Here is a 12,926-nt window from a genome sequence, read left to right on the forward strand (position 1 = left end):
GCTTTCCCCCAGCCTTTCCCCCGGTACTGCCGTCAGCTTCCCACTGGGACAGCCTTGTCCCCGCGGCCGCAGCACGGCCCCATGCCCAGGCTGCCAGGGTCGTGTCAGCCCCGGCACTGCCGAAGGGTCCGTCCCCGGCTGTCCCCGTTTGTSGCCCGCGGGGAGCCCGGCGCCAACCCCGGCCTCTGGTGCCCTCCAGTGTCTCCTTCCCGGAACAGTTCAGAAGAGCAAATCCCTTCAGAGATCATGCGAAGAGTGATGCTCCTTCAGGGTGCRTGAGCATCAGGTGTCGAATTGAAGACTGAACCTAAATTAACTGGGCAAGCCTTTACTAAAGACAAGAAATAGAAGCACCCAGCTGACATTAAGCCAGGCCGAAAAAGACAAGCTTTGCTATGGTCAGTAAAGCAATGTGGCATGCCTAGTTATCTGAGTAACAATTCGGAGAGCAGCCTTATCAAAGATATCACCTGCATMACCATTTGCACTGTAGTTAAAAGGTGGCATTACACAGCACARAATGAGAAATAGTGATYTGTTCTGCAGCTGCTTTCACTGASGAGAACACAAGTTGCAGACGGAAAGACATTTAATCTGAATTTATTCTCTTCCTTTAGGTAAGTAACTTCAACAAATGTACTGTTTGGCTCAGGATAATCCCATACGCAAATAAAACAAAATCATTCAGTTCAATTTGGCTGTTTCTAACTAAATTCAGCAGAATTCTGACCCTACTCAGCTATTCTCATGTCATTACAGAATCACAGTCACAGGTTGGAGGGACCAGCGAGGGTCATCTGGTCCAGCATCCTGCTCAAGCAGGGTCATCCTAGAGCACAGGGCACAGGATTTTGTACAGATGATTCTTGAGTATTTCTTGAGTGATGGAGTRCAGTATTCTTGAGTGAGGGAGACTCTACAGCTTCTCTGGRCAACCTGTTCCAGTGCATGGTCACCTGCACAGTAAAGCTCTTCCTCATATTCAGGTGGAACTTCCGTGCTACATATGAATTTTACTTACAAAACACATACTGTCCTTCAAATGGAAAGAGAACACAAGCCTGGGTAACATTTATCTTATAAGCATTCCATGAAAAGAAGCAGCGTACCAATTTATGGACCTCTGCAAACCRGATTAAGTTGCTATAATGGACACCATAAACCTACGCAAGACCTACAGCTAAGTTATGGATAATTTACAGAAAACAAGCTTTCRCTAAGTAAGTATTTCACTCATATTATTTAACTGGTTTTGAAGGGAAATGATGACACAAGAARGTTTGAAATATATCTGCAATATGGAAAAATAAGTTTTCTCAAACACTTAAGAAACAAGGCAAATGTAAGAAATAAAGGATCCRTATAGTTTTCATCCCTGTTTACTTAAGCAATGCTGGCAAATAATGCTTTGGTCAAGACCTGCTTAACATATTTTCGCTTCTATATCATAATCTAATTGTAACTTTTATCGTTCTGCCAGTTTTTACTGTACAGACCCATGGGTTGACTCCTCAAAACTGTCCCTGAATTTTGAAGCAAAATTGTCCCTTTTGTTTCCTCAAAATCATTACTACCCAAGGGAGCCAGGACTAGTGGACAGATCAGGATACACACAGGTCAGCCATTTATTCTGGATGCCACAGGTCAGTCATTCATTCTGGACTGCAGTGTAGAGATTAGAGGGGCAAATGAGTCCCTGTCTCCAGGCTTGACTTAGCAGCCCACAGCCTGACACCCAGAGCCATTTGAGATGCTCTGCAGCACCTGGGRTATCTGCACAAGGTACATTTGGACAACTGAATCCTGACACCCACACTAGATGTGCAGGTATGCACACCCACAGGCATGCAGTGGCTTTTCAGGTACCCTGAAGAGCCTAGCTGCTGCTCCAGATGTGCATGGGTCCTGGTTCAGAGCCAGCAGGCTTCCCTGGCTGCCTTGACTCATCCAGCTGTGAGCAGCCTGGTTAGAAAGGGARAATTGCTGTACAGAAAATCATGAGAGAGAAAGTTCTGTCAGCCTGGGATTGCAAGGCTGTAGACTAGRCCTGGAAACCACAGGTTTCCAGGACCTAGAAACCAGAGACATCCCAAGGTACCACAAATAAGCACAAACCCAGGAGACTAATGACAATTTACTGTCTGAGAAAATGGAAAATAACAGAGATTTAAAATTGCTCTAAAAAGTCAGAAAACAGAATAATCTATTGGCTGTTAGAGGTCAAAAATAGAAATTAACTTCAGCTATTAACTGCTTAGAGTAGGATCTCCTACACACTGATGTCGCCCTGTTACAAAAAAGGACTAAAGTCAAAGTCATCTCCCTCTTAGAACATCCCAGCTRAACCCCTCATGAACTGTCCACTCTCTTAGACTCCCAGCAGGAATGCTGTYTGACTCCAGGCTCTGTGTCAGGGATCTGTTTTGAAGGGAAACTGCTGTATTACTGTTTGGGCCTTTCCTCCCCTCTTTTGGGGATGGATGAGTGTTTCCTCTAGGATCAGTWTGTTCCTCCTTTTTGGGATGGTTTGGATTCTTCTTAAGTCTGGCTAACTTTCTTCATGTAAATATGACATATATTAARTGTATTTGCTGTTATATTATTGTTGATCAGTTTGTTTCACTGGGAAGTTGCAGTAATTGCAGCAGTCCCTACCTACTTGGTTGTTGCGATCATCAGTTGTACTACTATACTGCTTGACACCCTACTATTGATTGATACTGATAATAATTGATTATTATCAGTATTGATTGCTGATAAATAATTGTAATAGGTTGACATATATTCATTCATATTCACTTTATTAACCTTCATATTAGTTGTATTGAATACCGCTATACATACTAACAGTGATTTTTGTGCTAATCTGTAATAAAGTAGAAAATTTTAGAAGATAAAGCCTCTGTGTATCATGGAATCTTAGGAACCCATGGTCATGATCTCTGCACAGCTGCAGGCCAGGTAACCCTTCACGTTGTGACCTACAGAATCACACTTTGAACCAAATCCTTGGTGTCAAAATACAGGGAACAATTTTTGGCATCTCAAACCCTCTCATCTGTGGCACAATGTAGTTGTTCTTCAGAATTTGGACTAATTTTTTTACCTTGAAATTTAGATGTTTTTATTTTTGGTACCATTACCTGTACAATCCAAATGAAATCATGTTCAGTTGCTAATCAGACATCTGATTTATCATCACTTCTTGTTAGGCATTTAGATTRCAACAAAAGACTGTGAAATTCATTGTTAAAAAGCAAGTTGTTGTCCTTGTAATAAAATGGAAAAGATAAAAGTKGCTCCAGTGTCACACTGTGCAGCTTATTGTGAAGGTGGTTTGACAGCCTGGGTGTAACAAACATTCCAGTTGGCTGATATGAAAGCAAGGATCAGCCCAGGGCTCAGAAAACAAAGCATATTTCAACTGCAACCAGGCATTTGTCAGAAAGACAGTCTCGCAGTTTCCAACTGATTTTACAGTAAGAATAATTTGTTTGCACCATGTGTCGACAGTTTTATTTAAAGMACACAATGAAAAATACCAACATGCTGTTTTGCTTTTAATGACAACTTGCTGCACAACAAATTTTAATTTTTAAGTAGTAACATTCTCACATTACAGTTACAGACTTTTTTGTGTTGTAATATGTTCCCTCTTGTTATCACAATCCATCTTTAAAGTGTACAGTTAGAAAACCCTTCTGTATAAACAATCTAACACTTACAAGCCAGGAAAATGCTTTATACAAATAAGCTGTTTTTTTAACTTTCCTTGTTGACAAAGAAACTGCCAAGGTTCAATTAGAATAACATCCAGTGTATCTAAATGTGTGTGTTCCCAYTCCTACCAACAGAAATTGCCTATCCCTCAAGTTTATTAATTGCCTATAYTGTTACTGAAAATTTTCATTGAGAYAAGTACATCTTTTGCATGGCAAAACTTATCTGGTATTAACCAAATCTCTCACAGTGGCTGAATAGAATTGCACGTATTTTCCTTTACTCTTTAGGGTACTTCTGGGAACAGAGCTCTGAGCAGGGTCACACTGACAAGTGAGCACCAGCAACTCGTTTATTAACAGGGTTGTGGGTTTGAGCCCCATACAAGCCATTCACTTAATAGGTGGACTCTATGATCCTTGTGAATCCCTTCCAATTCAGAATATTCTGCGATTCTGTGATGTTTCACCTTCTTTTTTTTTTTTTTTTTATCCAGCAGGCATTTCAGAGTGTGGCCACCAGCACATTTTCTTTATTGTGACTACCAGCAATGAGATTTTTACAGATTCAAAGATGAGCTTTTATGTACTCTTGACATCGGTGCATCTTCTTTGGGGCTCTGATAGTCACTGAGTTATGGATRAAAGAAATAAAAAGAGAGATCTTCCTCATTCAAGGAAATGTCAAAGTATAAATCTGTGCATTAAAATGYTTTTGAGTACTTACACAAAGTAGATATTGGACAAAAAATATGAGAAGATTCATTGTAAAAARGTCAAGAACCTATAGTAGGACTATTGGCTTCAATTGCATTCCGAGCAGGTGAATTCAGACTTTGAAAAAGATCTCCCAGCTTGSGTAAACAGGTTAAAATGGACTGAAAATTCAGTTCAGCTGAGAATTGAAGTCACAGACAATTGAAAATTCAGCTTTGCTTTTCATCRGAAGGATGATGAAAATCTCAGTTAYGGAACATAAGCAAAGCTACTTATGGAAAGGTATGTGTTGAAGTACRTGCTTCTTTACAGCACATTTCTCTCAAACATCCTTGAGGACTGGGAACAAAATCTTAGTTTGCTGATGGTTCTAAAAGGCTCCATTTTGGCCTTTCCATGGACTGGAGCACCTCCCATCCTGTGTGTTGCACGCAAGCTTTTGGAGTATATACAGGATTTCATTGAGCAGCCATTCCAAGGAAATATTATCRTTACAGGGTAATTGAGTCTCAAAAAAATGCCATGTGCTGGTATGGGAAGTGAATGGTGGTATTGAGGATCAGTCTAATACCTTGGTTGGTTTTTATTAGATACTGATGTTTGTCTACTCATGGATTTAGTTCTTTTTTATTTTTCCAAATAGAAATCCTTGAGAATGACTTCTATAGCAGAAGTCCCACTGAGTTTAAGAATGTACGTGTGCTCATACAACTATTWGTGTGACTGCTGGGTTTGCAACTAGAATTACCAAGCCCAGCTGCTACTAAAGAAAAACTGCCTCTAAACCCAGTACAGTTTGGGAAGAGTTAAAACTTGTGAGATAAACTAATCTAAATTTCAGGATAACATAAATGTTCTTCTTCAGTCATTTCATTSATTGCATCCTTCTTTTCTGCAAGAACCTCCATTTAAAGATCTTAAACAAAGCACTTTTCAACACCTCATTTGTCTTGRTTGATGCTAATTTTGCCTGCTTCCYCTTCAGAGGGATTTAAGTTTATTGGACTCTTGACTGATCCACAGATGATCTTGAAGGCTAACTTCAAGAAGAGATTAAATGATCACAATTTCATCTTGATTAAGAACTAAATAGAACATCTTTTCAGCACAACTTTCCAACTGTAAATTCTTCCTTCACAATCTTGTAACATGCTCTCCCATGCACCTAAACAGTCAGGAACAAATAAGGAAACAAACCCTAGCAAACTGCTTCACTTAYAGACTGAAGRAAGCTTAWTTTTTAGATCTGAATTTGAARCTCAGATGTCAACTATAAAATAYAWGGGCATTGTGTATGGASTTTTRAGGATAACAGCTTACATTRATTTGCTTTGCTTGTRTTGTTTTGTTTTGTTTTTTCWTCTACCAGTATAGTATTAAAGAAGATCACTGTAGTGCTTTAAAAATTTGCATCTCATATAATTGGAAGTCTTCTGCTCTACTTATTATTACCGTATACAGTACTTCCTTGTACTTTAAAATTTTCTTTTGGGAGATACAATATTTCAAGTTCAACTGAAATGTTGTTATTAAAAATCTAGGGATGGAAAATACTGTACTGGACAATGGAAGAACACCATCCCATACAACAGAACATACAAATAATTTTCACAGTTCTAACAAAACAAGGTCTTACATAAAAATGTCACAGATAGCTCAATACATAGTATGATTCAACATAATATTAAGTCCAGCTAATAGTGTCACATATTAAGGGCCAAATCCTGGCTCAATGTGCAGTTGAGGCCTAAACACATGTTTAGAGAAAATAATGTAAAGCTACCCTGGAGTTTTATATTAGTAACAATACCATTTGTTAATCTACCTAAGATTTTGGCCTGAAGTATGTTGCTCCTGTCCTAGGACATCTTTTCATGGCCTTCTTGTGGCCAAGGGCACTGGAGGCAGACAAGCAGTCTTCCTTCTGGGTATGACAGTTTTATTTACTGTTCTGCCAAAATTTGGCCAAGAGTTCAAAATCCTGTACATCTTATTCAGTAGTCCCACTGAAGTCAATGGAACCTTTTTTGTGAGTAAGATGAAAAGGATTTGRCCCCCAAAGCTTTTAACCCTTTAAGTAGTAAGAGAGAAGTTTCATTGCACTTAGCCCATCATTCATAAATAAATTACTACTTGAAGACAAGATGGTTGTTGATGTACATGAAGAGCTGGCTCACACACAGGAAAGCATGCAGCTATGTCTGACTATTCATAGCATTTTGTAACTCAGTTTCTAAAGAGAAAAAGAGACACTTGCATGTAACAATTCCATCCAATGTCTGTTTGAGGCCATAAAAGTTGTTTTTTCAATTTGTAAATTCAACCTTATGGATACCTTTTAAAAACTAAATAACTGCACAATGTATACAGTTATAATTGAATGTGTACAGGTGTCTCCATTGGAGTGGATGGATAAAAAAAATTACAAAAAATATTGGAACAGATGGTTATTTCTAAAGAGCTTCYTAAATACATTCATATGGAACACATGGTCATGACTTGGGAAAAGAGAATTTTTTTCTCTCCTTCGGGGAAAGCTTCTGGTGACTGAATGGGCAAGAACAGAATTTTCATGCTTGAAACAAATTAATTTTACTCTGCTGCTCTGTGCCACATTTGCTAATAATTTGAATTACACAGGGTAAAGGACAACTAYATGACAATTAAATGAATCAAAATTATATGACAGTGCTACTCTGACCACAAGACATTGCAATGCAGTATATTCTAAGAACATGCTGCACTCAAAAATACAATTTGAAATTTAAAATTGTGYAGTCAGGATGCAAACATGAACTCTAAGTAGGAACTGGAAACAGGACCGAGTACCATGGAGTTTAATCCCAACTGACAGAGCGAATTACTTCATCTCTAATACCATGTCAYGCTCATGCTGATCCTCAATATAGTTTTAACAAAGCTACAAAGAGCTTGGGTCATGAAAATGCTTGCCTCGACACCATCTGCACTTAMAATTTCATAGTGTTCCCTTTTTGCAAAAGAGATAAAAACTTGTCTACCTCATAAACATTGCTAGGAGCATGGCTTCTCACTGCTACCAAAGCCTGGAGGTGTCAATGATAATCTGAGGAAATTGGATGTGAAGCCTCTATGAATTGGTTAAGGTGAGTRAACCATTGCCCTTTTGGTTATATTAAATCATCTTAATTCCTTGTATTCCATCTTTCTTTCCCAAAAGAAGAATGTAGACATTTTGTGCTGACAGCAGTCCTTTTGTATCAAATCCTCAGRGGACATGATGGGCTCCATATCCCTTTGGCTACGGGAATAAGGTTAGGTTTCATGCTTAATTCCCTCACTTCATGCTGAAATCAGGAAGACAAGTTCTTGGAAGRTAAACTAGGTTAAATGAAGACTACATTCTATTCACTCACCCTGAACTTCAACACAAGAGCATTAGTCTAGCCTTTGGAATAAAATGAATGAAATCTCCATAAAAAGGGCTGTAATGAAGGCTTCAGAAGGATGTACATAATGGTACACCCAGAAGGTTACTTTGGGTGTTGTGCCTGAGCCTGGCAATAAAGGTGTTAAAGTACCTCTGTTTCTACTAAGAGAGTTTTCCCATGATTCTCTCTTTTCTACACAAGTTCTAAAGGGCAGATCCTGAAGTCTTTATTCTAACTTTGTTCCTCACTCCCCTGGTTATTTGCTGGAGGAATGTAAGGGAGCTTGCTCTGTGCATCTTCCCCATATTCAGATGCCATTAGCCCTTGATGTCTCCTGGCATGAACTCAGCTTCCAGGTTTGCYCCTGCAGCAGCTTCTCGTTCCCTCCTCGGTGAGATCCTTCTCAGATGAGTAGGTAACTCAGAGGTACAATCCTACATGGATGGGAAGAGTAGGAACAGGAGGAGACATACTGACTGCCCTTCATGCCTTTGYCCTGGAATGAGAGGGGTGTCTCCCTGGCATGAGGAGGATGAGGTGGTGCTCCTTGGGTACACCAGGTCAGGAGAGCCATCTGGCACCCAAGGCAGCCCCTGGGGAGGCCCATAGTGCTTACAGGAGCTAAAGTATTTTGTGGATTCAGATCTTGAAAGCCATGTCATAGCATTTGATACAGGAATTAAGGGATTTCATGGCAGTAGATAAGGATCTTTTTTTACCTTCTGAAGGAGAAAATGCTTTGAGAAATTTTTGTGAATACCACTGCCCCAAAAGGAAAGTATGCACATGCTATATGCTGTATTTGTTTTTTTTTTTTGCTTTTTCCTTGTTTGCGAAAACAGAAAATGCTTAACAAGAACAAAACTGATCAATTTTGTGATTACATAGCATTTCTGATCTATATTGAGATTTATTACTAGTCATATTTGACTTTCATKTTGGGTTCTGAAAGCATTTAAAACAGTATAAAAAGCCTCATTACAATCTTCTGAAGCAAGTTTTTCTCAATTTTACAGGTAAGGAAACCAACGCATAAAGGAATTAAATGATTTGCCACAGATAGTATAGTAAGTCAGTGGCAAAGTCACAAAGAGAATGAAATTCTGTGGTTATGGGTTAACACTCTCTTCCTGCTAAGAAAATGGATCTTATCCCTAATGTGCTGTTTCATGCCTCCTGTACTAAAGTTTGTGAAAACTAGCCAGTTTGCACTGTTAAAACATTTGCAAAGCCAATGATTTTTTTCCCATAAGCACAGAAATTCTACTTAAAGGGTTAATTATACTGCTGTGCTGGTAAACATTTTTACTTATTGCTGGTTAGATCTGTTTAGATACTGACTGGGACAGAAGAGACTGAGCTGGCCCTGGACTCCCTCGTCTTGGTGTTGGGCATGGATATAGTACAACAGGATACGCCCACAGTGGCCTCAGGCAGCTCATCTTCCTCTGTCCATTCATTGAGATCTGGGTTATAGCACTGAATGCATTTCTTGTACTTTTTCTCTACTTCATTCCAGCCACCCACTAAGTAAATTYTCCCATTAAGGGTGGAGGCACCAGCCGTGCTAACTCCGGTTTGAAGTGGCGCCACGTAATTCCACTGCCCCGTGTATGGGCTGTAACGCTCCACAGGGAGAACATCGACCCTTTCAGCTCGCCCCCCCAGCTGAGACCCACCCATGACATAGACCCTCTCCAGCAGGGACACTGCGCAGTGCCAGCCCCTTGGGGTGCTGAGGCTGGCCTTATCCTGCCAGCTGTCTTTGCTGGGGTCGTACATGCACACGGAGCGAGAATAAGCATTATTGATGTAACCTCCTGTGACCAGGATCTGGCCATCCACCACTGCGCTGGCATGGCAGCACCGGGGCACCTCCAGCGGGGCTTTCATCTGCCACTGATTAGTTGCAGGGACGTAGCACTCGACTGAGGAGAGGCAGCCCTCGGAATTGCGGCCGCCCACAGCAAAGAGGAGGCCATTGAAMACATTCAGGCTGAAGTGGGTGCGCCGCTGATTCATGTTTGCCAAGTGAATCCAGCTGTTGAAACGAGGGTCATATCTGAAAGCATTAAAAAAAGAAGGTAAATGTCTGCTCTGCTAAATTATACATGTCACTCGAATGCCACTGCTGTAAGAGTAAAGTTGCTAAAATTTTAGTTTGTCGTTGTTTAATTTGTCATTTATTAAAAGCCAGCCTAATGAAAACAGTATTCCTGCTTTAATTTCCAAATAAATTTAGGTTTTGATTGGAGAAAAAATGAGTTTGTAGCATTCAAACCTGGTATTATTTTAATGAAGTAAATCTGATTCTTCTGTAATTTGATTTTGTACAATCATCTCATTAGAATGCTGGTAAGAGGCACTTTCAAGAGATTATAGAAATGTTAGAAGTTTTTTTGTAATTTACACCCACAGCAAAGATGTCTAAATTTACTCATTGAGTTAAAAAACTTAAAAAACTTTAAGTGGTGATTTATACTTGCATCCTCTTAGTGCTTTGTAAATGGTGAGTATGCTTTCCTTGCCACTCTCATGGGAGTAAGTTTTATGTGGAAAGAGCATTTGTGCTTTCTAACACTGTTCCTATTTGAAATAACATTCTTTGTCCTTGACATTTAAATGAGCAACTTTGAAATAGGCAATGGCAAATTATAACTCCTGAAGATGTTGAGTGAGGTACTTTAGTAGACCTACACGCTCCTGTTGCATGCTAAGGGAACCAGAGAATGAGAAAAAGTCTATGGGAAAGTAAATAGTAATTGTTATCTGTCATTCAGCATTGTCACCTGCAAGTCYACAGACATACTGATGTGACTTGACATGCTCCAAGTTAATGACACAACGAGGATTCCCCCTCCTCTGTCCCGYGACCAAGGTGTGCACTGAGCACACAGGCTCCTTGTAGCAATGAGAGGCACAGCTTAAAGGCAGAAGGTCAAGAGAACAACAACATAATCTCATTTATGTGGGATATTTTTCTGACAAAATAGATTACCCAATACAATTTMTCTAGAGTAGGTTCCTCATTCATTAACTTTATATACTGGTTGATGTCCTCAGGAGATTAGAAAAGGGATTCCAGGATTAGAAAAGGAAGCACAGGTAGGTCTGTGGCTGTGTAATGTCATTGCCTGTCCATAGTCTGTTAATAGATAAAAGTTTTCTCACTCCCAGATTTTGCTTCAAGCTACCGTGAACTGCCAGATTTCAGGCTGAACTATTTAAAAACTATTTAAAAACCACCCATGTGACTATTGCACATTAATGTCTGCACTCTTCTAACCTTGCTATCACCAGTGCAGTCCTTGGATGTCTATAGATAGGAACTGCAATATTTCTGAAGTGCGGCATTATTTGGAGTACGCTGTAGAAGATAGACTTCAAGCAATGATGCCATTGTTTCTAAACTCTTGACAATAAYAAAAAAGTAAAGTATATGAAATGCAATATAAAATCTGTTGAAAACATGATGAATGGTGCATAGAAAGTAAAGTCTGTAACACCTAAAAAGTGCTTTTCCAAATTTTCTGTGAGGTATTAAAAGCTTTCAGACATTTGAGACATTTCATCATTTCATCACTTTGTCCAATTTGGTGCATTTTAATGGAACATCCCATGACTTCCTATTTATGTTCCTGTCTATTTCCTCCACTTGGAATAAGTTTTCTCAGATTTTCCTCACTTTTTAGTGTGCCTGTGTAACCATGGTGAAGTTTTTTGYRTAACTCCAGATGCATATTTCTGTCCATTCAAACATTAATACCRAATAGTATCTATACCTCCCCCACACTACCCTTCCTCATTATCCAAGGGGTTCATGCTGCATGACACAAATCAGCTTAGTCTATCTACCTGCCTTCTGTGGAATAGATATCTCCATCCCGTTAAAAGAAATAATCAGTTACCTGCAGAAATTGCTGACTGCATGCTTGGCTTGGTTCCTGGCATCATTCTGGTCTTCCCCACCAGCCACRTAGAGGAATCCATCCATCACTGTGACACACTGATTAAAACTTTTAGCAGGCATTTCACTCAGCTTCTTCCATCCGTTTTCAGGATCTCTGTATAAGATGTCTCTGCTAAGAGACTTTTCTGTCAAAGCAGGGCGTCCCCCAACAGTAACTAAAACTCTGAAACCTCCACGGATCCTTGTTCTTCTGGACTGAAGTGTGTTCTGGTGATAGGGAAGCAAGTGGTAGTTCATGGCATCCACTAGGAGCTTATGGCAGTCTGCATCTTGCATCATTCTTGGCACAGTTTGAACATAATTTACAAGGTCTTGGGCTGAGATGGTACCAAAACGGATGTTACTTAAAAGATTKGCAGCAAACTTCACTCTTTTTTGGTCAAATTCCAGCCATTTTATTGCAATCTGGAATGCAACAATTTCAGAAGGCAACTGCAAGTCATCATCTGCAAGAAGTTCATTAATCTGATCAAAAGTAAGTTTTAGGAACTGATCAGTTTCTGAAAATTCAATGAAGTTGTCTCTAATAAATTTGTGTGCTGCTTCCTTGGTTGTTTTTAGTCCATATGTTTCTGCAATATTGGCAATGTACATACAGTTCTCAACACTGATTTCTTGAACTAGAAAATCACAGCACATCTTTGTAAGGGTGTGAATCTGTAGATAAATTGCTGTGGAAATAATACTACCTATTGTGTAAAGAGAGAGAGTAAGTTTTCCAGTGTAAGCATAGGTGATAACAGTAGCTAAACCCACTGGGGACACATCATTGAGGTCCACCCTGTGAGTGGATGGATCTTTCTTTAAGATGTTGTGAAAGTACTCGCTGCTTGAAGCCATCACTACCTTATGAACACTGAAGGATTTGGTTTTGGTACTGATAGTCAAGTCACAAAGGAAATTTTCTTGTCTCATTTTGCTTAGACCTTCCAAGAGATTTGGGCAGTATGATGGGTCGGAAACTTCAGATGAGATGCAGCTGAGACCATTTCCTCCTTCCAARAGTCCATTCAAGCCATTTAGTTTACTGAGGGGGCCATCTTCCACAATTATAGTTGTTTCATTGATATCTGCTTTGTTCTTTTTCACATTCTTCTTCTTAGGGGCCAT

The 12,926-nt window shown here is 39.7% G+C and overlaps 1 protein-coding gene across 1 annotated transcript; it reads right to left on the reverse strand.

Annotated features, from left to right (window-relative positions):
* Positions 1–9,125: 9,125 nt before the first annotated feature.
* KLHL31 (kelch like family member 31) lies at positions 9,126–12,926 on the reverse strand. The gene is made up of 2 exons (XM_057372189.1): positions 11,755–12,926; positions 9,126–9,908 (listed from the first exon to the last, which is right to left on the reverse strand). The coding sequence occupies exons 1-2, from the start codon at positions 12,924–12,926 to the stop codon at positions 9,176–9,178; spliced, it is 1,905 nt and encodes a 634-aa protein (XP_057228172.1). The 3' UTR covers positions 9,126–9,175.

Source organism: Malurus melanocephalus, unplaced genomic scaffold, assembly GCF_030028575.1.
Source record: "Malurus melanocephalus ecotype Western Australia unplaced genomic scaffold, MMel_1.1 scaffold_166, whole genome shotgun sequence".
Taxonomy (NCBI): domain Eukaryota; kingdom Metazoa; phylum Chordata; class Aves; order Passeriformes; family Maluridae; genus Malurus; species Malurus melanocephalus.